Consider the following 26,855-nt stretch of genomic DNA (forward strand, 5'->3'; position numbering starts at 1 on the left):
CTTTGATTACAGTATTGTAATTTATTTTATTTTGTCCGTGAATATTTTGACTTTCGGCTGTCCGCCAACAGAAATAAAACCTAATTGTCTTTTTCGCTATTCGAAAACCGAACTCGCGTTTATAAAAACAAAATTGTCTCAGATATGTCCTCTTTGCTGAGATGATCTCCACATAGCAAAATCCTTTTTACTTTGTCTTCGTAACGGGGATTAAGACATTGCCCGTTCCAGTCTTAAATGTTGACGATATTCTTCATTAAATCATGAAACAGTTTAACCCCATTTCAGTAAGCAAAATATAAAATGGTGACGCGATGGTATATCGAAATAAACGCGCGCGCGCGCACACAAACACACACACACACACACACACACGCCCACACACATAGACACAAACAAGTACCATGCGTTGCCAGATTCACTAGATTTTGTGAATAATCGCAAAATACAACACATACAGGCGCATAACGTTACATACCTGGCAGGCAATGGGGGGTCTGCCTTCCCTGCCACGAGCCACGATGACCTGTGATAAGCATAACGATATCTCTTGTTGTCCACAGGAACTATGTCCATCAGCACTATATATTTGGCGTCCGGATCCACTCCCGAAAATGACACGCGGATGGTTGGAAACATTCTTCTGTTGGTAGGGGAGAGCGAAGGGAACAACATCAACAAATCTTCAGTCGAAACGGTATTATTATTTTCTATTTGTAAAAATACGCCTTTTAACGATGATATTCATAATGTTTCAGTGTTAAACCGATGTGGTTATGGATATAAGAGAAAGAAAACGGTAAAATAAAATTCATATCTGGGTATAGTTTCGTTAAAGGCAGTGGGCCTACACAGGTATGAAAAAGGAATAATAAACATCACTTATAAAACTAAGCAGATCGTAAACTAAGAGAAGACTTTGTAAGTATGGCGAGGTAAATATCCAGTTCGGTGTTGCGCAAACTAGTTTGCACATTTATCAGTACTTTCAGAAAGCATTCACTGCTCTTCACAGCTGCTTGCTTTCCAAGCAGCTGACTTGTCTAGATTAATGATCTTAGTGTCATTTTCGGAGAAATGAAGAAAAACAAAGCATTTGTGGAATATTGCAAATTGCTGAACATTACAAATCAAAATAGTGGGATTCGTGCACCATTTACTGAGAAAATTCTTTTTCTTTCTTTCTTTCTTTCTTTCTTTCTTTCTTTCTTTCTTTCTTTCTTTCTTTCGTGACAAATGCGAATTAGTTAAGCTTTGAAAAATCGGAAATCAGATGGCATATTCGTGCCTCTGTATTATGAATCCAGATAAAACCATGGGCCTGTGTGAATCAAACCAAAATTATTGTCCTAACTAATCTTACGAAAACATTGACACAAAGCGACTGAATGTTTGTTACTCCTGCCTCGCAAGGGGACTGAAATGGAGGCCATTACCTTCCAGATTTTGTGATGATCATCTCTGTGCCGAGCTCGTGGAACTTGTCCCATAGTTCTTTGGTCTCCAAACTGCACGAGATCTTGGCCATCTCCTCGCTGGGGACGCCAGGTGTGGTGGGAATGAGGGGTTCGGTACACACGGGAGGCGTGTTGCTACTAAAATCTCCATGACCTTCGAGTGATGGCAGATCCCCCAAACTCTGGTTGCAAGACGACTTCTCTACAAATTGTTCTATGACAACAAAAAAGTGTTACAGAAATAAATAAATGCCGTCTTCATCATTATGAATGTCATACGAATAAGTTTATTTACACATTATACATATATGAAGAATATTTGACAGAGAGCCTGAGATTCAAAACATTAAATCCAAAATAACCGAGTTTAACAAAGATTAGGCCTATGACGACTGTTTTTGCTGTTATTATTATTATTATTATTATTATTATTATTATTGTTATTATCGTTGTTGTTGTTGAGTAGCATAAAAAATAAAGAATGAATTGGAATACTGAAAAATGCCAGCTTCAACTAGGCAGGAGCTGAAGATAGTATAAAAAACAATACATTTTCGAGAAATCTGTTTATACATCACTTTGAACTGTCATCGAGATATGATTAATTGTTTTATGAATGAAATAAACAGTTAATAAAAAATCTATATTACCATTACTAATATTTTAATATTTATAAAAAAAATAAAGAAGAAGAAGAAGAAGAAGAAGAAGAAGAAGAAGAGGTTTCACCAATAAAAAACATGGAGACAAAAAGGAGAATCGTGTAAAGTCTCACTAAATATCGACATTTACTGTGTTTATACGTGACGCACTAGCTACATTTATGATGTTCATTTTGTTTTACAACGTCGTAAAAGTAATCTCCTGTATGAATCGTTACTTAACATTACGCAGACAATGCAAACAGTATTACCCAGATCCAAATTTCAGTAAAAAATTAAAGTGACACCGAGCCTCTCAATACTGACCCTTGACCGAAAGGAAATTAGTAGGCTATTATTCGGCATAATTGAGCATTCTAGGATACAGCTTCACGAGTCAGGTGAGCTTCACAAAGTGCCCTGAAATATTTTCATTGGTATTTTCGTAGAAGACCCTTACCCAACATAATAATAGTTTTGTAAATGACACGCGAGAGATAAATATTTAGCTGTGCAGCCTGAACGCACATCAAGGCAGAATGTCATGCTTAATGTCTCATGGGCTACTGGAAAAAAGCGTAAATGTCAGGTAAGCCGGTCGTGTGTAGCTTTCGAAATAACTGGGGTGTAGCTTACTTCTTCTTGTCCCTCTGGAACACGTTCATGGACTATGCAATTTTATAGTCCCTCCACGATACTAATGGAGTTACTGTAGATTAGTGTAAATCTTTAGTTTCTTAAAACTCATAACCTAACCATTGTAAACAACCAGATATCTGTCAGCCCTCTCTGTAATTACAAAACAGCTACATCAAACATACTAAATTATGCGTCATAATAATTTCCTGCTCAAACTTTATTCCCAATTCCTTTGGCCTGTTGCGCATCAACCACGCTGCAGCTAAAACACCATTCAAGTGAAATACGACACATTCAACCGATTCATCCATTTGCTCAAGACTTTGTTGATTTCGATTTACTCACCGAGCGGTTTAATAGTGCTTTCCTCAGTTTCCTTGTCCTTCGTTTTTCCACTCGACATGAGAGCAGCTATCGAGAACGCATTTGCCCTGGATGAGAGCTGCGGCTTCGGGGAAGAGGTATACTCCATGGTTGAACAGTTCAAATACAGTTGCGTAGAACTAGAAATGCCCGCGGTCCACTGAGGTGATAATGCAACGGGTGACCTGAGAAGCTAAGAAATTAAAATCGTGTATGCCACCGCTGTCTCTCAACAAGTTTGAGTTTTTATACCATCCGTTTGTCCTGCCGTTTATGTCGCTACTGAAACATAGGCTATTATAGTACTAGTCGTGTCCGAACTGATCGTGACATTGTTTGGATTTGTGTTCCAGTCTGTGTTGCTTGCCCAGAAGCAGGATCTTCATTGCAAGCAGGGAACACTTCCATTCCCCTTAATTTCAGAACCCCCCTGCAGAACTCTCGACCACAACCAATCGTTGCTTTTGGTTCGACGTCACTGCCCTCACGTCCTTCTGGCTGAGCTGCACGCAGTCTCTCAAAAACGGTTTCTCCACCTACTGAAGAAACACGTCAAAATGTGAGGAAACTTCAGCCTAATTTGATGATTAACACTTGTCTACGTGGACAGCGTATTACATGTTTTTGAACGCAGTTTTGTAGAGTTCATATAGATTTCTTGCATTTATTTATTTTTGTTTTAGAAAAAATCACTTATTCAATATATTTCAATATTTGTGTCTTAATATGGGTTTCTGTTCCGTTAACCTAGTTAACCCTTTACTTTCTATTCCGTTACACTTAAACATTTGTCCATCTTAATATAACTTGTTGGTTGATATGATAAAACATTCGGGAGTCTAGTGATATAAATATAATTGTTTGCAATTTATCGTTGTATCACTGTATATATGCGTACAATGAATAATGAAATAGAACGAAGACAATTGTTAAGATTAATAATACAAACGAATGAATAAAAGTGAAAAATACGACGAACATTTATATATCCAAAAATGGGGGGAAATGATGTAATCTGGTGATATGGCTTTTACAATTTGCTAAAAAACATCCGAACAAATGTCTCTAAAAATTGTTTGTTGTTGGCATCAAATTCGTCAACTGGGGAGAGAAATCTGGACCATGCGCGATCCAGTTTAAAAACCATTTGCCATACACACAAATTCTACATTTTTACACTCAGCCACTGTAATGACAGCAATTATAGATTACAAATAAAAAACGCCGGGTCATTACAATGTTCAGACTGGCAATACTTAAAACTATGGTCTAACAAATTCACAAAATTATAATGACAAATTGTTGGAAGAGGAAGAAGAAGAAGAGGAAGAAGAAGAGGAAGAAGACCACCACCAACAAAAACAACAACAAGAGCAATAATAATAATAATAATAATAATAATTATAATAATAAATAAATAACTAATAATAGTAATAATAATTTCTTGGAGAATACATGTATTGATTGATATTTCTTTACTACCTTGAGCCCCATAAAAGGAAGACAGAAGGATTTCATAGATTGCTTCGGCTCTTTAAGGATTTCTTTCGCTCCATTTTCTTTTAAATTTTAATATGGGTGCAGACAATGTTTAAACACCTCTCGCCTGCTTTGTTCTTGTTTGGTCATGTTTGGCTAGATAGTGACCCAGCAAAAAGGTTTTTTGAGGTTTCGTGCTTATTAAGACTTGCAGATCTGCGGAATCCATACGACAGAACACGTAGAGAGATTTTTGCATTTTTGCCATCTTTTTTTATTTTGCTGCTACAAATTTTCTAATGTACAGCCTCTTGATTATAACTATTGACCACAGGCAGATGACAAATAATACAGTAATTTTCTCATACAAGTGTGATACTTCAGTTTTGAATTTCATCCAAAAGCCAGGTCTTATATTTTAGATGTCCTTCCTGCCCATCTGATGCGTTCACAGCCAACCCACAGATGTTGATTTCGTCCTGATCCTATTTGCGCATCCACTCTATGGTTAGTAGCACTTGCTACTGCATATGAGTTTCAAAGATATAAATATATATTTCAAAAGCGCTGACTCTTGTGTTTTGCCGGTTGAGAAATCACCTCTCATCCTCAATGTCACTCACTCCAGGGGAGATAGACGCATATATAAACAAGAGCTCGAGATCTACAGCGTTTTAAACCCATTAGGCGACTCACAAATGCAAATCCAATGCTGCAGATACATTATAAGGGACCTAGGTTGGTAAATTAGATTACCGTGCAATTGCCAGTGGTTAATGTGCTAAAAGCTTTCCCACTCAGCGTAACTCCTTACCGAATATTATTCACACTTTGGGGGCTGGTGTGCCGGTCGGCCGAATGCGCCTCTTAAAGACACAGCGAACCACAGGACGTAACAGAACATCGGGGTCAATGTCGAAGGCGTTTGAGAAAGAACAGCACAGAGATCAGCGTCAATGAGTGGCGGTGGCTTGTTTTTTTTTCTTCTTTCGATTTAACATGCGGTGATGCGAATCATTGAGTTTGAACAGCATTCACTCTTTAAAAGTCACGAAGAGATCGTGTTATCTGTGATTTTCAATATTTTAGTACACGAGGTGCGAACTGACACAAATCATGAATAGATATTTACATAAGTCATGGGGTCCCCAAAGAGATTAAGTAGCCTGCGAATATACACGTGCCCCCTAAGCTGATTTTGAAAAAACAAAAAAACAAAAAACAATATCTTACGGTCCAAAGGTGCATGCTTTTCTCTCAGGTTAACAGGTCCTACAGCCATTGAGCTATTCCAGCCTTTAGTCTTTGTCAGTTTTTTTCTCAGTCTGAAGGGGAAAGAGTGAATGCAAATATTAACTATAAAAAAAACTACAGATTTTTTTTTACGTTTTTATGAATTTATATGCTGTAAAATATATGTGTATATTCTAAAATGTTTATAGGCTATTCTAACGTGGAAACGATTGTATCCGCTTCTGGTTCCCGAACAAATCATTGACCGATACAGCGCATTAAAAAGAAGCCATTCATTTCGACGAATCCTGAAAGTAAATTAATACATTCGGGATACTGAGATGCTGTAGTGAAACGAGACATCCTTTTCAGCTAGTGTCATCAGTGTCTTGGTTTGTCCCCACTTTTGTGCTGTGCGCATCATGCACAACACAAATTTCACTAAACAATATTAATAGAGCTTACTGTTGTTAGAAAATGAGATATATGCTTTACATCTTAAGTGGCCTTCAGCAATATGTAAAGTAATAAAATTCATATTTCATATTCATATTTATGTAGACTTTGAAACACTGTACAAATCAGTTCTATAACAATATCTTGCATCCTTGTCGGGCCTTCACATTTAGCATCTATGGAGATGCTTTAAAAAAAAAATACCGGAAATATTAGAGGTTTAAACCATTAATTACTCAGAGGCATGGTTTTCTGAAACGCTATCCTCTTCAAAGTGTTTGAAATATTTGTATCCGCGTGAGGGTAACTTCCATGATGTGTTAATTTATTCCAATGTAAATACGCTAAGGATACAGAACTCTGTTCATTGCGTTTGAAAAGTCTGGGGAATGAATCACACGCCAGCTTTGGGTTATGTTTATGTATATTATATGTACCAAAACTGTTCTTTCTAATATATATATAGCCTATGACTGCTATGTATATAACAATCCCCCCATTAAGAAACGAAAACACGTATGCGTTTTTCTTTTACCTTGGGTTGCGCAGTACTTTTGAAGTAAACTCGCCAGTTTGGTCAACCTAATGAGGTGGTATTGCATTTGTAGTCTTTTAGGCATAATTTAGCGCTATAGTTGCTTTTGTATTGTTGGCAGAAAGCAGAAAGTTCTTGTATTTTGCACGACTCGCGAAATGATAAACTTCATGAACTACAGCGTTACAGCGTACACGTGTAAACTAATAACAGGTCTTTTAGGTTTCTAAACACCTCCTCAGTTAGCTTTTAATCGGCCAGCACAGTACACAGTATGCAGATATCTAAGCTGTATGTATGTTTGTAGTTCATATGTATCTTTTAAAACACCATATTGTCTCATACCTTTTTTGGTCAAAAGTTGCCAGTTTCTATACACCGTAAAATTTGTGGGACATAAGTATGTCAGTTGTCTTACTACACGGTAGAGGTATACAGTTCAAGTACTGTCACAATCAGTTTTTTTTTTTTTTACAGAGTGTTATTATGAACATATGCCTTGTAAGTTGATTATCTGGAAAATCTATCTGTGGTGATTTGAGCATTAAATATAATAGGCTCTGGGTCCATGTTTTTGTTTTTCTCATATCTTAAAGGATAATGATCTGAGATTCAGAAACACAATTACACAAGAACTTGTATACGAGTTTTCGAGTTGTCTATGATGAAAAACCCCTTAAAACTGTCTATACTGCTCTGCTGTAAATTTCGGTTCTCTTAAAAGTGCTGGTGTAACATAATTGAAATGTGATTGCCACACAGCAGAACTGACAGCACCGAGCAAGTGCAATGACTCACCATTGTCTTAAATGGCTATCTAATCTTGCCACCAAGTTGGAGCTTACACTGAAACGAAAAGAGTTCTTCCTTCTCTCTACAGTCAGGAAGGACTCCTCCTGAACCCCCCCCCCCCTTTACTGAGTATGAATCGAAGCAGGCTCTTCCCAGGCTCGGCTGGCCTGACTGGCATGCGGTGGCCAAGCCGCTGCCTCCGTTCATATGACTAATTAGACAAGCTTCACGCTGCGCTGTTCTTTTTGATGCTGATCCCTGGTGCTAATTGCCACGTCCGTTCTGGGGCACTGTGAGGTTAAGTTCAAATGCAATTCCTTCCTACCCCTCTTCACCTCCCTCCATCCCCTCTCCCCGCAACACCCCCCCCCCCCCCCACACACACACACAATCCCCACTGCCCCCACTTTCACCCCACTTCTGTTCTGACCTGGACCATGACAGGGGCCTGCTGAGGACAGGAGAAGGGATTGTAGCATGTGCTGAGTGGACAGAGTGTGAGCCAAAGGGTTGAGATGGTGGTGGTAGTGGGGGGGGGGGGGGTCAGAGCAATAAGGGGGTATGGAATGGGGGGGGGGGGCATCACCTTTACCTCAGATTAGACTCATTAGGGACTGAGGCCTTTAACTAAGACGTCAGAGTCTTTGCTCCCAGCAGATGTGAAGCACTCCAAGGAATGGAACACTCACTTCACACTTTCCTCCTCCTTCAGACCTCAGCAGTTTTACACAGCTTGAGTCAGTGGCTTTTTGTCAAGCGGGGGAAGAATGGAAAAAAAAACCCCAACTAAAGCCGGTTTACCATAAGGAGTCAAAGTGGCTTAATATCATTAGTCAGTCAGAGTGAGTGAGAACGTGTCATGGTTGTGAAGCCTGAATAACAAGGGAGAGTGCATGCTTACAAGTAAACAAGGAGCTACCGAGTATGATGGATGAGGCTGACTTGGGTGGCTTTTGAAGGATGACCTTTGCTCCCACTTCCACTCCCTATCACCCCCCCCCCCTCCCTCCCTGGAACCCTCACCCTGTGCAGCGTTGAACCTCAGATTGATCTCTGATCCATCAGCGCTTGAAGCAAAGTGATCTTGACAGGCTTTTGACCATACACGCAGATCTTCCAGCATTCTGCGTGTACTGTTTTTTTTTTTTGATGTTGTCGGAAACATCTTTGGCGGCCATCCTGTTTTGTTTTGTTAGTGGTAAGTGATGTGGGTTCCCCAAACAGAGGAATTAGAGTTTGCAATAGCTCCTACACTTTATGAAGGTCAGTTAGTAAGTGACTTGTGCAGGGCATGGTGAAGAAGAAGCCTGAGATGCCCGAATTGGCATGGACGCCTCACAACGGTCGGCCTGGTCTGCCTACACTTTACAAACAAGTGTTAACCTTCAAAGGTCCTGTCACAGATGTGATTGGATTTCTCTCTCTCTCTCTCTCTCTCTCTCTCTCTCTCTCTCTCTCTCTCTCTCTCTCTCTTTCTCTCCCTCTCCCTCTCACTCTCTCTCCCTCCCACACGCAGACACACACGTACGCTCACCATTTTTGTCTTTCAGTTCACTTTATATCCTTTTCTAACCCTTTCAGTTGCACTGCTGTGATGACATGAAAGGACAGGCCATTCGTCCTTCCCCTCCCTTCCACCCTGTCTTCTGGATGCTCCACTGTCCGTACATGAATATTGGACATCCTTTTGGTCAAACAAGTGTAAAATCTTTAAATGGAGTGTTTGACTTTGCCACGCTCATGAATAATAGAAGAGCCTGTTGGTTAAAAAAGTGTACTAATGTGGTTCAACAGCCGCTTGTGTCAGAAGAATATAAGTGTTCTTCTCCACGGGGAGAAGTGCGTGACAGACAACCTGTGAGAGAAGAGGATTTTTCTGCTACGCCCAAACCCTTTTTGCACCATCACACAGTTTTATCAGTGAAGTAACAGTGATAAAAGCCATGGGGAGTGCAGTAGCAGCAAGACTCTGGTTGTAACAACATTGTGAGGCGCAAAGGGATCTCAAATCACAAACATCTTTTTAAGGAGTACTTTAATTGTGCTTTTGTCCCCGTTGGTTAACACGCTCCCTCCCTCTCTCGCGCGTCTTTTCTGGCGGTGTTCACATCTCTGGGTGGGGCAGAGGTGGGACTTTGGTCTACATGCTAAGCTGTGCTGTTCACCTCAGTGTCCTTTTTATCAGTCTCCTCCAGTGTCCTCTAGTTCTGAGTTCCACACTTAACTTCGACAGATTTTCACTTGCACAAAAGCGGAAAATCTACCCACTACAGGAAGAAAAAAAATGGTTAGATATTGGAAAGCGGAGCAAACCGGTTTTGTTTTTGTAACACTTTTACAATTCCACACTTGTAAATTATATAAGTCATTCACATTGAAACTAAAAATGGCAGAAGAGCACATATTACATTAAACCTCACCAGCGCAAATATAACAACAGAAATATGCCAAAAGTGACACTTATAGGAATGACATGAAACTGATGCAAACAAAATGAATTCAGTACAGTCCAGTGGTACATGATGGAAACAGAAACCCCATTCAAACTACACTGATTATCTACTGAATTTATACACGTATTCATTCAAATTAGCAAAAGGCTCAACTGACTTTTGCAAAGTAAGTAGATTATGTTTTACTACGTATTTGTTAACTGTGTACTGTATTTTAAGTTGAACACACAAATTTGTATCAGGGTTGTGTTAGTATGGATGTTCATGCTTGGTAAATATGAACATTGATTCTTGGTAAATTCAGTTTCAGAGCCATTTTCAGAAGGTCTCTGGACACTCACTCAACTGTTGTTCTTATTCCATTTCTTATTCTGTGAATAGAAAGTTTGCGAGAAATTGATATGTTAGTTAAGAAACTGGTATGTACATGGAAAGATGGGGCAGGATAGAAAGGAGGGGAGAGCTCTGTTTGTGTGTGTGTGTGTGTGTGTGTGTGTGTGTGTGTGTGTGTGCACGGTGGGGAAAAGCGTGGACGCGCTGGTGAGCAGGGAGCTGGGGTGCTAACAGCCAACCCAGCAAGAGCAGGCCAAGGTGCCACATGTGCAAAGAGCCCCTATTAGTCCTGCTGTCTTTAACCTCCGTTCTGCGTAAGCACCCCAGACGATTTCCCACTGGGTCCTCCTCCAATCCACTCCCTCCACTGCAGTCTCAGGCTGTGTTCAGGCAACACCACTCAGCTCTCAGACTCAGGCAGCCCCGCTCACCTGTGAACCGAGCTGTGAGACGTCCCAGTGTAGAGAGTGAAAAAACATGGATGTGGGTTGTTCGCTTGCCCTGATGTGAGGGTTTTATGGAAGATCACTCGGTGGAACTGAACAGTCAGAGCATTTCAGCTCATTAGATGAGTGCATGCAGTGCAGATTATGAAGCTCTTTGATAAACAGTCATTTCTTGGGCACAAAGTCTGGGCTTTTAGCCTCTAAAGACTAATTTTCAAAGATCCCCCAAGCTTAATTGGTATTAATTTGTGTTGGTAAGAATGTAATGTAACCTACTCCTTTTTCCTGTCCTCTTTCTCTCTCTCTCTCTCTCTCTCTCTCTCTAGCACACACACACACACACACACACACACAGATGCATTAGCTGTACAGTTTAATCACTCTATTGAACTCAGACCTATGGATTTACTTGACTTTTTCCTAAGGCAGTGAGACTGATCTGCTGCATAGGGAATGGCTGAGTGGAGCCACGTCCTCATGGATAACAAAAGTGGGATTAGTAATAACACTAAAATAACACTGAGGAAACTGGAGCAGGGCCAAAAGGTGATAAGAAAAGGACCATTGTAGGCCAGTTGTTGTTACGGCTTATTCTTAGTCTCTGTGTAGTTATACTTCTAGATTGTTATTGGTTAGGAAAAAAAAGACTCACGTTGACCTTGAGGCAATTAAAACCTATACGTTTTTTTCTCCTGTATTTTCTGATAAATATGGTGAGATAATGGGGAGTGAAGATATTTGACTTAATGATGAAGCTTTACTGGATAATGAAGAAGAAGAAGAGGAAGAAGAAGAAGAAGAAGAAGAAGAAGAAGAAGAAGAAAATGATGACGATGATTTCGTCTAGTAACGATCTCTGCACAAAACAACATCCAAGTGTTACTTTCTCTTTGTTTGTATGGCACTTGAAAAAAAAATCATGTTCAGTGCAGCACACATAAGAATATATCAAGATGTTCTTGAAATAACAAACAATGCTTTTTTTTATAAATATCCAGTCAGTACTCTGATAAATATCAAAAACATTACTACTTACTTTCTACTTTGGCACTGCAAAGAACTGTAAGTTGTGCTGTGTGGCTTTATAATACAGAGGTACCAGAGTGCATTAGGTGCATGCCTGTGACAGAGAAGCAGTGAGTGAGAGTAAAACAGACAAAACCCTGGCCTCCATCACCCCAGTGCTGACACATGAACCTGGCCCCGTGTTACAGCAATGAGACATTCCTTCACTTTTTTACTCCATTGTACTCGGCTATATTCAGTTCTCTCTTTGGGAATTCCAGTTTGTTGGAGTTTTCACCCAGCTGAGTAAAACGTCTAGGTAATGGAGACTGAAATGAAACGCGATGAGGTGTGGGGGTCCCAGTCTGCTGAAATTCCCTCATTGAACTTTTTCTGGAAGGGAGAAATGGTGCGGATTAGGGCATGATAGGGATTTGTCAGGATGGGGGCTGGGAGTAACTAGTCTTCTCTCATAGATCTAACCAAGATTAAACAGAGAGGAAAGAGGCAGAGGTGAGGGGATGGGGGGTTGGGGGGGGCATGCAGGGGTATGGTGTGAAGAAAGGGGTAAGGGTGAGGGAGGGGAGGGGGTGCTGAGGCAGGGGAAGGCTTCCTCGTGCCTCCAGTGGAGCAGAAAATCTTTCTAAAATTAGTCACCGTGACGACTGCCTTCGGGAGCTTTCTCCCAGTGTGGCAGGAGGCTGGCAGGGGGTCAGCACAGACGTCCCCCCCCCCCCCGCCTCCCCCTCCCTCTCCCCGCCAATCCCCCCAACTCTCACCCCTGACTCTTGTCCATTACCACGGTCGCTTGGCAAGCAGGTAGCGTTGAGCTTGTCACCGCTTCCCTGGTGACCCTGCCGCTGGCCGCTTAGCTGTCAAATGCTCTGGTTGCATTAGCACTCTGCCAAAGGTGCAAAGTAAACACCTGGAAAAGACACATGCAACGCTAGCTTTTATATTTTACCGTGTCATTAACTCCCCAACATCCTTTTGTTCTATGGCATGAATGAGAAGAACATTTTGAGCTAGTATAGGATTTGCTGAGCCTGTGACGTGTAGTGGTAATGAAGTAAAGGTTAGAGAGGGATGTGAAAACACCAGTATACCTCGGTACCCTCACACTGTATGTGCAATACAACCTGCTATCTCAGTTCATGCATTACAATTCAGATACACCACTACATGTAAGAAAATGGTGAGGCAAATCTATTCACTTCTTTGAACTGAATTTAATCATATCAACAAAATCACAAAGTAAACTCAATACAATTACACTTTGCTGAACTGACTAAGATCTAAAATTAATTTTCTTAATTGTAAAATTGAAAAAGTATGCTGGTTGAAAAAACATACATACCTAACTAATACTGACATTTATTTGAGATGTGCCAGGATTAATTTTTGATTTTTAATCTTCTATTCGAGGAAAGCATGAAAAGAAGATGATTATGACAAGTGCAACATCAGTGTCTTGTCAGGGTGGACTGACACTGATATGTAGATCCTCTCACATCCTTGATATTGAAAAACCCTGGTGTAATTAACCGACAAGTTTGCCTAAAAAACCCTGACCCTAACCCTAACCCTCATTTCCAGATAACAAACAAACAAACAAACAAACACACAAACACACACACAAACACGCAAACCATGGATAGAAAGGGTGAAGAATGGAAAGGAGTTTTTTAAAAGGACTCAGAGCCACTCATAAATCTACCATGGTTTTCAAGAGCTTCATAGATTAAGATACTTATGGGAAATATCTTGAAAAAGATAACATGCTTCTTAAGATGATTTATAATCATTTTAGATTTAAGATACTTTTGGAAAACAGGGCCCTGGTCTTTCCTGAAAACATAAAGTTTCTTACCTGACCGGTTTAGGCTGGTTCATTGTGGCGTGTGTTCAGGGACATTGCCAGAGATGGGTGAATTAGCTGTGTGTAGATAGCATAACAACTTTGAAATGAGCACAGCTGGAGATAAAGTTGGAAAAGTACTGGACTAGAATTAACACCACCCCTCAGCCACCCACCCACCCACACACACACACACACACACACACACACACACACACACACACACACACACACACACACACACACACAGGGACGTACGAGGAGTCGAAACTTCCTAAGGCATGTGCTTTGATATGGAAATAATCATTTACAAAAACAATTTCATCCTAAATGAGTTGGTTTTCTCGTATTGTTTAAACCATAAATGTGTGACTGAATAAAACGAGTACACCAAACAACCAACACCAAACAGCAATGGTTTGTTCACATCTCCACTTCATCTATTTTTGTTGTAATTTGGCAGCTGAAAAGGTTAGAAAGAGGCAAGTCACATGTAGACTAAACCAAGCAGAGGTATTCACAAGATTGTCTCCAGGGGTTTAGCAATCTTTCAAAGATGGAGTGCGCCTACTTATTAAAAATGAGTAATATTTGTAATAAAGTGAAATAAATAGTAAATAATATCCAGACCACCTTTGAAAATTTCCATATGAACTATATATTTGCATACATTTGCACCTTTTTAGAAGTGGATTAAACTGTAAATACAGAAAACTAGATTCAACTCATTTGTCAAAACCCTGTTGCTACCATGTTAAAGACTGCATTTAAAAAAAACACCATGATGTCAATGCAGGCTTTGTCTTCACCTGTACTCATTCATCTACGAAAACCCCTCCCACAATTCTGCTGACCTCTCCAAGATGTACATAACCTCAGTGACCACGCTGAATGAGCCTGTGCTCATCTCCCTCTTTCCTAGACCTGATGATGGAGGGACAGACTGACAGACAGGCAAACTGATGCCTCTTCAATACACATTCTCTCCATCACGCATCCCTGATTCTGTGCGGTTCTGGACTGGAAACTTTTATCATTACCGGGGAGGCTAAGCCTCTGTCAGAGCCCTCCACCTTTGGCCCACTGGATATATCCCAGGGTCAGACGAGGTCAGGATGGGAGCAGACCCTGTCTGTCTGTGGGTTAATCCTGCACTTTTTAACCTCAATCTCACAACACAACTCTCTCCTTCTTTTTTTATTCTAGGAAACCCACTGAAGAAACTGACAGCAGTGGGGTATGGTTCACACTCTGCACTGTAAAGAGTTTTCTTACATTTCAGTCGTTTGAAATCATTTCGTATTGTTCAGTCAACCATAAAAAGCGTTGCGGGCACCTAAAAGAAACAGTCACGAAGAGCCAAATTCTACTGAATTTTCAGTTTTACAGAACTTCTGGAATTGTCGCCAGTGTTGCATGCACAAAGTGGACAGGTTGTGTGTGAAGAAACAGCACACGCTGCAAACAGTGACTGCAGAAGCCTCATCAGAAGAATACTAAACTGGACAATGTTAGATGCACTGCAGTTGCACTGGCCAAGCCGTATAATTCTCCATAAAACAAATATGGTATCAACACTATTTCCTATGGAGTTGTACAGTTGCTTTTAAGACACCTCTGCGACTTGGTTGGGGGTTGCTCCCACCTGTACCAGACTTGACGACTGTGTGCAGTAACCTGTGTTCCTGTGGTCAAATTGCTTCAGCGATGCTCCCTGAAGGTCAGAGGGCTTTTTATAATGTGGTGCACTGTTAGGTGAGTTGAGTTGTCCATACATGGTGTATTGACGAAGATAAACCCAAAACGCTTTGACACTGTCCAAACCACATTCTAAGTGTTGGAGGAAGTTATCTCCCCTGGCCTGAGACGACTGAGGTCTGAGAGAGAGATTAACTCTATCATGGGTGACTATACATTAATGTTACAGCAAATGAGGGCAATGGGTTTACTGGTGTTGAGTGTTGTCATTACAAACTAATAAACTGTTGCAACTAACCAGGAAGTCCAAGATTTACAAAAGTTTAGTTAGTTACTTTTTACTTTCAAATAGTTACCTAGTCACTGAAATTAAAAATGAAAAAGCAAAGAATTTTTACAGTGTGGTTTTAAACTCTCAAACACAGATACTCAACATGAACACCAACATAAATATGATGTCGTTTAGTTTTTACACATGTGGGACTAGCTGAGAAAGAATCTAAACTGGGTTTCACAGTCCTAAACTGGCTCATAATCGCTTTTCATGTGTCTGTGTATTTTAAACACTTTTAATGAGCAAGAGTGGGTTTTGCCCAAACAAAGCCTATTACAGAGAGTAAATGTGACTGATCTCCGCTATGCTGAGGTGGGAAAAGAATGCTGAAACAACAGTCCAGTATACTTTGCATTGCAGAGATGGCCCTTTTCGTCAGTGTATGAGGTTTAACAGGCTTCTCTTTAGTAGTGTATGGGTTTCTGATATGAGAGGCTCGTGGGATTTATCTTTATCTCATTATGTTCTTTATTTGAAACAAAACTGCTGAGGTAACATCTTCTCACTCTTTCCCATAGAATGGAGTGGTGGTGGTTTTCAGGAGACAAGACCGTATCAGACCGCGGAGTCGGTGCTGACAATTCCTGGGATCACCATATTTGTAGACAGTTAGCGTCTCAAGATGCCATCAGGGTAAACAGATAAGAGGTGAGTTAGTTCACTGGTGTGTCCGTATGTGTGAGTGTGTGTGTGTGCGAGATAGAGATGTAGGGATTCGTGTAGCCTGCAGACGCCAGCTTGGATGATAGTGTCGGCAGATCAGAGCCAGGCGGTCAGTGGAAGGATGTTCTAATGGCCTGCTCTTCACAGATTACAGGAGGAAAAGGAGCCCATGGAGCTGTCCTGACTGCTTAGCTCTCTTCACTGCCTGTCAATACCCTTCTCAAATGATGGACTTTCCTCCCAATATCGCTGCGCCTTTCTTATCCAGTCAGGTAATGAGATCAGCTCTGACAGCGTGCAGTGACATTCTACAGTGCCGCAGTGTTATAGCCTAATAAACTCCCTATTCTCTCTACCAGTCATGACTCAGACAGGAAATACATTACGCAATGGGAGTTTTATGAAATGGGCCGCCATAGAATTATTGCTCTGAGGATGTCCTAAAGGTTTGACACACAGATAAAGGCAAACTCTCTCTCTCTCTCTCTCTCTCTCTCTCTCTGTCTCTCTCTTTCTGACACACACTCACACACACACACACACACACTCACACACAAACACACACACACACACACTCACACACACACACACACACACACACACACACACTCACACACACACACACACACACACACACACACAGTCTAAACAGCAGTAGCATACGGGAAACATTCTTACGTAATGGATGAGAGTGGCTTGGTTAACTTATTTAACTTATTTACTCCTTAACTCTACATTTCCCTCAGCTATACCTTCCTGTTTAAAAGCTCCATTATAAGGCCAAGCGAAAAACATAGCCATAGCTCTCATGGTTGGCCATAAATCTGGTGAATAAGCTAGAAATGATGTATTAGAGCAATGTTCCTGTTCATTTCCACAGCTATCGATCAAACCATTCCGGTTTATAGCATTTGACTGTCAAGCAACAAAACCAACACTCATGAATATGGACAGTGAGATGACATGATGAGAAAAAAAAAACTTTCCCATTCCCTAATTTTTTGTTATCAGGGTTTTTGGGATGAGGGGAGGGCTTGGGCTAAGCTCTCTCCTCTGTGGAGCCAGGCTGGACTGATAAGCAGAGCCCTGCTAGCAGCTGGGAGCCAGAGCTATCACAGCCCCCAAAAGTGACTGGGTGACACGTTCCACTGTGGCCCAGTACACATAGACAGACTGCGGGAACCACACATATGGCAGAGGAAGAGGGGATAAGGATGGAGCCAGTAGAAGACGCAAACTGACACAAGAGGGGTGGGCCAGATGACATTATTTTGATGGTCAAACATTGTCAGCAGGGGTCTTCTGCTTATTGTCTTAAGAGTATCTGATTATTTGTGACAGAATGAGTGACCTCTTGACTCCCTTTGGGTGAGAATATCGTTTTGTAACCATAATAGTAGTATAAATAGTAGTATAAATAATAATAATAATAATAATAATAATAATAATAATGAACTGCAAGACTTTGCAAATTCAACTTGTGTCTGATTTAGTAGTCAGAAGTGGTGTGAAATTTGGTGTTTTGTGGTTTGTCTGTTTCTCACTCCCTGTCTGGAGATCAGAAAATGGGGTCTCTTTGACATTAGAACTTTACACAGGGGGATAAAAAGGGGAACAATAAAGGGGTCACAGATTTGGTCTCCCTCTGCTAACTAAACATATTACTGTTAGATAGAGAATGTGGGTGGTCAAGGGATGTGTGTGTGTGTGTGTGTGTGTGTGTGTGTGTGTGTGTGCATGACTGTGCATGATTTCACCTGTTAAACAGAAAAAAATGGAATCATAACCAAACAAAATACACTTCATCTTGGCTAAAGATCAGGCCACACACTCTTTCCACAGGATCTGAAATCCAAACTCAGCACACTTATCACAATGCCATATACAAGTGCACCTGAGTGTCACTGTTGCTCCGCATTACTTTAAATGTGCTTGCAATATCTAAATAGCTTCAGTCATTATTTGGTGCAAATTCCAATTCCAGTTGTGGACTTGTCATAGACGGTCATAGATGGTCACAGGCGGCAAAACATACACAGTTGGGATATTGACCTGTGTTAGTGTGTGTGTGAGTGTGTGTGTGTGTGTGTGTGTGACTGAGTGTATACAAGCACATGTGTGTGTGTCTAGATGTGTATGTGTGTGTGTGCATGTGTGAGTGTGTGTGTGTGTGTGTGTGTGTGTTTGTATGTGCGTGTGCGTGTCAGCGCGCGTGTGTGTGTGAATGTATGGCTCGGCCCTAAGCTCTGAGACCCTGAGACATTTAGCAGAGATCCAGTGCTCCCTCACGCACTGATAGTGCAATGAGCCAGAGCGCCAGACCAATCCCCAGAGAGTCTATAGAAGACTGGAGAGAGGACTAGACTGACGTAGAAACTCACAGCTCTAGAGAGGAGAGAGAGGGAGAAGAAAGAGGAAAGGGAGTGAGCGAGCGAGAGAGAGAGAGAGAGAGAGAGAGAGAGAGAGAGAGAGAGAGAGAGAGAGAGAGAATGCAGGGTGGTAGACAGTTAGAGCATGGCTACAGCAAGGTTCTGATAGGAGCCGGCAGGGGGAGGTCTGCTCTGATAAGGGAGGGAGTCAGACAGGCTGGAGTGGGAAGCTGCGACGCTGATAGGAGGGAACTTTCCTCTACTACTCTCTCCCACCCAAGCCTCAGAGCTTGTGTGTGTGTGTGTGTGTGTGTGTGTGTGTGTGTGTGTGTGTGTGTGGTGGGGGGGGGGGGGGGGGGGGGGGGGGGTGGGGGGGGGGTGTTTTTCCTTTTTACTTTTATAAAAGTGTATGTGTGTTTGTTTGTGTGTCTGCGTGTGTGGACACACAAAATTTCTGATGCAATTGCTTTAACAATACAACAACACAGTACTGCAAAACATAGTTTCCAAATTTGGAGGGTCCAATATGTTCTTCTGAACCAATTTTGTCATAAGACAAATTGAACAAATCGGCTGATAACACAATAAAAAAAGCAACACAAGTGTTCTCAAGCCTACTGGCCCCTAGTCCTTTCTCTATTCTCTCAGTCTTTGGGCCTCTTTTATCTGACTTTATCTCATCACACGACAGGGAAAAGACCCACAAGTGCTGTCATTTTCCAAATTTGTTTTAATTTGTAGATAAGGGATGTCAGTGTGTGAATGTGCCTGTTGTCTTAAGTGTGTGAGTGATTGAGGATAGCGTCTAGCAAATGAATTGGGAGGATTGTAGGTGAGTACGTGTATACAAATTTAATAACAATTGCGTAAGACACTAACTTTTTTCCAGCAGTCTGAAAACAAATCATACAAGGTGTACAATTAGAAGTTAACTATAACTCTTGAATGACAGAGATGAAAGCGGAACAGTTGTAGTAAACACTATTTTTCGGCCAATTAAAGATGTTCTCGTGGCCTAGCGAACGCGGTAACGCTGTCGTTTCTCCACAGCCTGAAGGGGACAGTGTTTATGGGGAGTCAGAGTCCTCTCTCTGCAGTGTCTCTGCCGCGTGTCTGCAGAGTGATATTAAAGAGCTGTCATACCCAATGAGGTGGCACTGATATGAGGGAATAGGGCCTAAGACTGGGGGTGGGGGTTGGGGGTGGGGTGGAAATTAGATTACAATAGCAGACAATGTTATATAAAGTAATTCACCAGATTTATGTGAGGAACTTGGGCCAGTGAGCATGTCACCGCCACCACGGCTGTCCCCTCCTCTTCCCACTTTCCCATTTTCCCTTTTACCGGCAGTTGGCCTACTTAAAAAAAACAAAAACAAAAAAAAAAACCCTTATTTTTACTTCATTCACAGAAGGCTGGTGTGGTACAACAAAATTAGCCTTTCTTCTCGTCGGTAGATTTTTATTGGTTTGTTTTGGTCATTTTTTTTTTTTTTATTGGTACATTAGCGTATTGATACGTTCACGTTTTCAAATCACACAATACATTAAATGAAAAACAGAGCATTTGTGTTATTGTTTAGGTACTTTTACATTAATTGGGTTAAGGTCAGGATGACATATTTAGTTTTTTCGTCACAGACCTGAGCCATGGGTAGCACTAACAACAGATTGCCTGACCAAATCTCTTATCTCACGCTCATCCAATGTTGAGCGTTACAGATTGGATAATGGGGGCCACAGATTCACCAGACCTCCACCCTTGTCCCTGCACACACCTGCCTTTGGCTCCTCATGTGACGCAAAACCACCAGCAAGGGGTACACACTGGCTGTGCGGCCAAGCCAGTTTCTCTGTAAACAAGGCGACAGTTTAGTGACTGGGCTGCGGAGAAAATGGTCGTATAGAGACAGGTGTTTGGTGCTGGTGAAAGCAAGCGCTGGTCTTACATGTTTAAAATGGACTGAGGTGATGTCAGCAATTTTGTTGACATGTTCCAGCCCTCAGGGTTGGCTTGCCTGAGTCACTTTGCAGTTAATAACCATATTAGTAACTGAGGTCTCCTTTCATTCTTCAAGTTGGTCCTTTGGACGTGAGGGAAAACAGTTTGCTTTGGCACATATACACACGTTATGAAACTGAGAACATTAGACTTTAGATATATTGTTTTTGTAGAAATCATAGGTAGACAAGCAGGAAGCCTCTTCATCCTTTTTATGGAAAATTGTATGTGTACCAAAGAGTAAAGGAGGTGTTTATGAGTGTGTGGTTATGCTACACAGGTTTTTTTTTATTTGGATTGTGCCTTGGATTGGAGAGTACTAATATAAAGATTCTGAACTAAAGTTTATGATTTTTTGAAGGAGCCACAACAAACAAGAATATCATAGTATGAAATTAAGGCCAAGTGAACACACAGCCATTTTGGTCTCAGACAGAGTTTTGGTTTGGTTTTTTTTCAAAGCAGAGAGCTTTCAAATTGTTTCAAGGATAAAAAAGTTATAGTGTAATAGCTACTGTGGGTAAAGAAGCCTTTGTCAGTGGATACGGTTTGTTTAGGCTGAGGATGATTGAGAGCTTTGGGGTCTTGTGTTGAGGATGCTCTTCATTGCTTTGAGTGGTTTCTGTCATATGTCAGAGAGAGAGAGAGAGAGAGAGAGAGAGAAGGGGAAAGGAGGCCCTATTCTATCCCACACTGTTGCTGTTCACGGTCTGCCCAGCCGCGGAGATCCCGATGAGAGCTGAGGATTAACTTTGGCTCCTGGCTCCAGATCCCTGTGGCAGTGGGCGTGTAGGCCCAAGGCCTTTGACTGATTGGTTGAAACCTCCTATCGGCTTTCCACCCAGCTCTGACACTGTAATGGCGGTAATGGGATGGCGTTATCCACGGAGGTGAACTAGCAGGACTCATGCACAGTAAAGTTGTTCTTCACCACAGTTTTATCAGGTTCACTTGTTGTTAATAAATTGTGTTGGTTTTGAAGTTAAATCAGAAGGTTATAAATTCTAATGAAATATTGAAAGATTGCCTTTGAGTTTATGGAATTACTTTGATAAGTACATCACGCAACAGCATCCAACTTCTACACAGTGCAGTTTCTACTCCTTGCCTTTTGTTCTTTGAAATATCCCTTACAAATTCTTCCTCTGGTCTATGTTAGTTTGTATATCTAATTTGCAGAAGGTCTTGTTGACACCGTCGCCTCATGAAGATTTCACGTCTGACTGTTCAGCAGACAGATCAAACAGGAACAGTCTTACAGTGATGTATATACGACTGTCACAATCCTTAATCCCCTCTTCCCTTGCTGTCCCTGCAAAGGGTTGGCATGCTGAAAAACAGAGGAAAGGGGCGAGTGAAAAATGAAGAGAAGGCGGGAGACTGAGGGAAAGTGGAAACAGGCATGCCTTCCCAGACTGTGACGATAGAGTTATCTGCCGTGGCCGTAGTCAGACAGGCATTGGCCAAGCTTACGGGCTCTACTCCAGACGAACCAGCCAATAAAAGATAAGCCCGAGAGGAGCCAGCCAATAAAAGATAAGAGCCTGGGCATGTCTGCGACTTCCTCAGTGGATAAAGCATTGATCTTCTCTCTACAGATGCTTGTTGTTGTGAAGATACCCATGGCGTCTTGAAGGCACTGGAGGGGGACCTCTTGTCTCAGCAGCACCCCCTCGGCCCCCCTCCAAACTAAGCCGTCGCTGTTCCGTATTACCTTAAATATTTAAGGAGTGCAGCTAACCTCTGTCTCTCATCCATCTCTGGCCCATTTACACTTTCATAATACGTTTTCCTTTGGGGTCAAAAACACTTAGAGAAAATGTGGGGTTGGTCGGTCTCCTTAAGAAGCTTATTCTCAGTCATTGTTTGTAATGACTTCTGTAACTCTACGGCTGTGTTTCTACGTGACATTTTAACTACCAGTACAAACATTGCACAGTTCTTCAGATTATACACATATGGTAAAGGAGTGTTGTTTGGTGTATGAAATGTTGTATTGTTGACCTTAGAAGAAAGACAGAGGATGTAACCACATCTGAAGGGCTGAGCAATTTATCAATCAATTTTTCTGCTGTTTACTATATCCATGTGAAATTCAAGTTGCAATTCACTCATGTCAATCACTTCCCCAGGGCAAAGCTCCATCCGTGGAACAAATGCACTGGGAGTAGGTAATGTCATGTCATAAGAAGTCAATCTTGTTATAGATGAAAATGTAGCTATTATTGATCCTACGCTACCGCTATTGATTTTATTCTCTTTCTCTTTTTTTTTTTTGCTTCCTCCCTCCGTTTCTTTCTTCTCTCATGTTATCTCTGTTTCGGACCGCCATCTATCAGGTTCTTTGTTTTTCATTGTCCCTCTGTTTTCTGACCACCCATTTCATTCTCCTCTCATCCCTTTCTCCTCCTTTACTGATTGCCTGGCCCTTTGTCTGCTGATGAGTGTAACTACATCCATAAGTCTGACCCTGAGAGCCTAAGGACGGTTCTATGACAGCCGTCAGACTAACGCTGTTCTGATTACACAATTATACCAACAGAAAAGGAACCCTTCTGTCTTGCCTTACTCTAACACCACACAAACCTGCTTAATACCAGACACTAATACCAGACATCTTGCTATTGTCACACACACAAACACACACGTTACCAGCCAGGCCCGACAAAGGATCTGACTGGGGTGTGTGTCAGTGAGACAAAAGAGAGGTGCCAGTGAATGTCCATTAACCCATCCTTTTCAAGCAAACAGGATTGTGACAGGGATCTTACTATATAAGCGTATTTATCTCTCTGATGTTTTTCTTTGGAAGTTTCGGATGACATCTTTAAATTGATTGTTTTTGAGTGTAGCGTTGTAAAAACCAGCTTTGGATTTTAACGGTTACATGGATGGTGTGTTTTTGGCCTCTTTGTGTGGTTCAAAGCAGCTTTTGAGGGGATATTGCTCTTAGTGATATTTTTTTAGGTTATGTTAAGGTCAAGCTAATCTTGCCTCACAGTGCTGATGTTTCATATTTACAGATGCAAGACACAAAAGTGACTATTGTCAGTATATGCATCATGATCTCCATCCCTTTCTGGTTAGATTTGTACCCCTTGCCATTTGTGAGAATATTTCAAGCGGCCCCTTTCTTTAGGTACCTGCTCCCCCTGTACCCCATTTCCCTGCCCCCCTTCCTTGTATCACCGCTGAGGGACAGCCCCCACTCACCACTCGCTAATGATGGACAGCTGAAAGCACACTCCCAGAGCTCCAATCAAATTTGCAGGCCTGTAATTGGATTACAGTGAGCATGGGGGAGGGCTTTTACATCTCTGTCTCTCTCTCTCTCTCTCTCTCCCTCTCTTTCTCCTCCTGTTTGTGCTTTCGTCTGCAAGGCAGCATGGCATGTGGTGGCCTGAGCGATGGACAAAAGAAAGAGCTGACAGCAGATCGGCGGCCCAGGCCGGCCTGCCGCCCGCCCAGAGGGATCGCACGCCCCCCGCCCCCATCGTTAAATCAGTACCGGGGCTGCTGAGTGAATAGTGCGGGTGACAATGTTTTGTTTGCAGGCTGAAGCCCCGTCCAAAGGGGACTCGGTGAATAGGAGAATGCAATCTGTAGTTGACGTGGAGAGCGGTAAGCAGAAACAGGGCCAAAGAGCGAAACATCACTTAGCTCATTCCCGCAATGTTCGCCCTACCATTTTTCTTTTCTCTGCTTTTAATGTAGGACAAAAACATGTCACTCCTTGTTTTTATATCTTTTGGCAAAGCCTCAGGGGAGAAAGAAAAGAAAGAAAAAAAAAAAGTTGAGGATGCAATGCAGTAGCAGGAGCTACAATAACAGCCACAGCATAAACTGACCCAACGGCTATTTTTCAATTAGAGCTGTGGTCTCTGCTGACTGTTTTAGGTCAATTACACAGGCCCTGTGACTAATTATTGCATGGCCAATACACACACTACTGTGGGGATGACACTAATGGTGACATGCAAGCAGTACCAAATCCCCCTGTTCCATTGTCACCTGCCTGTCTGGATTGTATCTGGCTGTCAGTCACGCAACCTTGTTGTGTTCTACATAGGAGATCAAAGTACGGTACAGATCCAACATTCAGCACCTCAATTCAATTATTTAGAGAAAGTACATCAACCAGTGTCATAAACGGTGGTGGGTTCACTGTAGAACCAGCACCTCATATACAGTGTGAGTGTAAGTGTTTATGTGTGTGTGTGTGCGTGTGTGTGTGTGTGTGTGCGTGTGCGTGTGCGTGTTTGTGAAGCTGTGGTCCTCGTGTCACCTCTCAGTGGACTGACAGCGGGCACACTTGTCACCGGCCGCGTTGTCAGCATCTGTGACAGCGTTCCCAAGCCGTTCCGTCCAGATCTGTCCGTGGGAATGGTCAGGAATAACTCTCTCTATCGCGCTGTTCACACAAGGATACTGTCACCTTCCTCAGCAGACACCTCCGGACTGCCACCGTTATCCCAGCAAATTCGCCACAGCGCTTCACGATCCAAGCATGCCACAGACAGGACATCACACTCATACCCAGGCCTCATCTTCAGCATCACCTACTGAGGGGTGTGGTCCAGCTTAGAACCTTTATTCTTCTTTCTGACATTCTGTGTTCAGCTTACTGTTTCGTGAATTCGCCGTCAAAAACGCGCACTCGCTTCTATAACCACTGTAAAATTGGTAAATACACAGAGGAGAGGAAAGGTAGAATGATTGACTTGTGTGAGAAGAAACAGAAATGATGGAGGAGACGATTTTGAGGCATTCCACCCCAGCGTTTGTGAGATGCGTGTGAAGCATTGTGCAGATGGCCTGTCTTCATGGTGCTGAAAACAAACAGAACATCAGAGCAGGGCTCCCTGTTGATAAACACTTCAGCAGCTGTCACTCTGCCATGTAGCCCCCTCAGACAGACTCAAGACAACTTAATCCTGCTGTGCTTATCTTTATCACTCCCTCTCTCTCTCGCTCTCTCTCTTGCTCTCCCCTGTCTCTATTCCATGCATCTGGGAAGGCTGGAGTTAAGGTGAAAAACTGTGAATGATGTTTGTCTCTGTGAACACCACACAGCCAATCTTTGTGAGTCTCTGTTCCACCCAGACCAGAACAAACATTAAGGTTCCTCATCACTGCGACATGGAAGGATGGGGCATTAGTGAGGGGGGGGGGGGCATTTGTCCTTCTCTTTGAGGCTTTTCAGAGTGCGCTCACATGTCTGACCGACCTGGCCTCCTCTACAATTGTCCATCTGATAGAGGGGGCTGCCCTGGACTGCCGTCCCCAGATCTAGACCCTCTCACACGATGGCAGAGCGGGATGCCTGAGGATTAGTGCCCGTGCAGAGTGGTGGCTCTGTTTTGTTTCTTCCTCTGCCTCCGTCCACCGACTCTTAAGTACCTTGGATTTCCACAGCAGCAATAAATATACAGAGGCTTTATCATGGTGTAAACACGTCCCTTGTACCAGAAGGTGTAATCCTCCGCACTGTTTTTTGGGAGTTAAAAAGATGAAGTGCGCTCAGCAAGGAGCCCTTCTCCACCTCTCCTGCTTTATAGTCTGTTTAGGAACCTGGTGACGTCTGAGCGTGCTTAGAAACCCTTCTGCATATGGGAACACATCTGACCTTTTTACGTTGGGTCTGTGTGTCTTAAAGCGTGTTTTTAAGAGGGGGTGAGCATCTGAGTGCGTGCTTGTGTGAGTGAGTATCACAGAGATGGAGTCTGTTTCGAGCGTTCTCCCATTCATACACTTTGGCGTGAGCCAGAGGCATTTTAACCACTCCCCAATCTTTCCCCACCTGCCTCCCTCTAGGAACTCTCCTCCGAACTAGGGCTGAAGGACCCAGGTGAGGACGTCGGTGGAGGGGAAGGCTTAGGTTGAAAAATCAGAGCCCTTTTGACCCCTTAATGATAATCAGCAGAGATGCCGGTCGGTTTCTCCGAGGGTGGTAGTAAGAGGAGAGGGAGGCATGGGAACCGAGAGAGCGAGCTGGATCTGCTCAAGTGGAATGCTCTCTGGATGCCATCCCCACCTTTCCCATAAGCTTTTGTAGCATTCCCAGTCCGTCTGATTTTTTGATTGGCTACGCTGTTTGCC

General features: G+C 42.4%; 1 protein-coding gene across 1 annotated transcript in view; it reads right to left on the reverse strand.

Moving 5' to 3' along the window:
• Positions 1 to 3,209, reverse strand: part of tbx20 (T-box transcription factor 20) — a 6,809-nt gene extending 3,600 nt beyond the window's left edge. Inside the window, exons 1-3 of the mRNA XM_030782714.1 lie at positions 3,083 to 3,209; positions 1,437 to 1,671; positions 479 to 643 (exon numbers count right to left, since the gene is read on the reverse strand). Coding sequence (XP_030638574.1) covers positions 479 to 643; positions 1,437 to 1,671; positions 3,083 to 3,209 — 527 coding nt within the window. The remainder of the gene's footprint in view (positions 1 to 478; positions 644 to 1,436; positions 1,672 to 3,082) is intronic.
• Positions 3,210 to 26,855: the final 23,646 nt, after the last annotated feature.

This window comes from Chanos chanos, chromosome 8 (genome assembly GCF_902362185.1).
Source record: "Chanos chanos chromosome 8, fChaCha1.1, whole genome shotgun sequence".
NCBI classification, from domain to species: domain Eukaryota; kingdom Metazoa; phylum Chordata; class Actinopteri; order Gonorynchiformes; family Chanidae; genus Chanos; species Chanos chanos.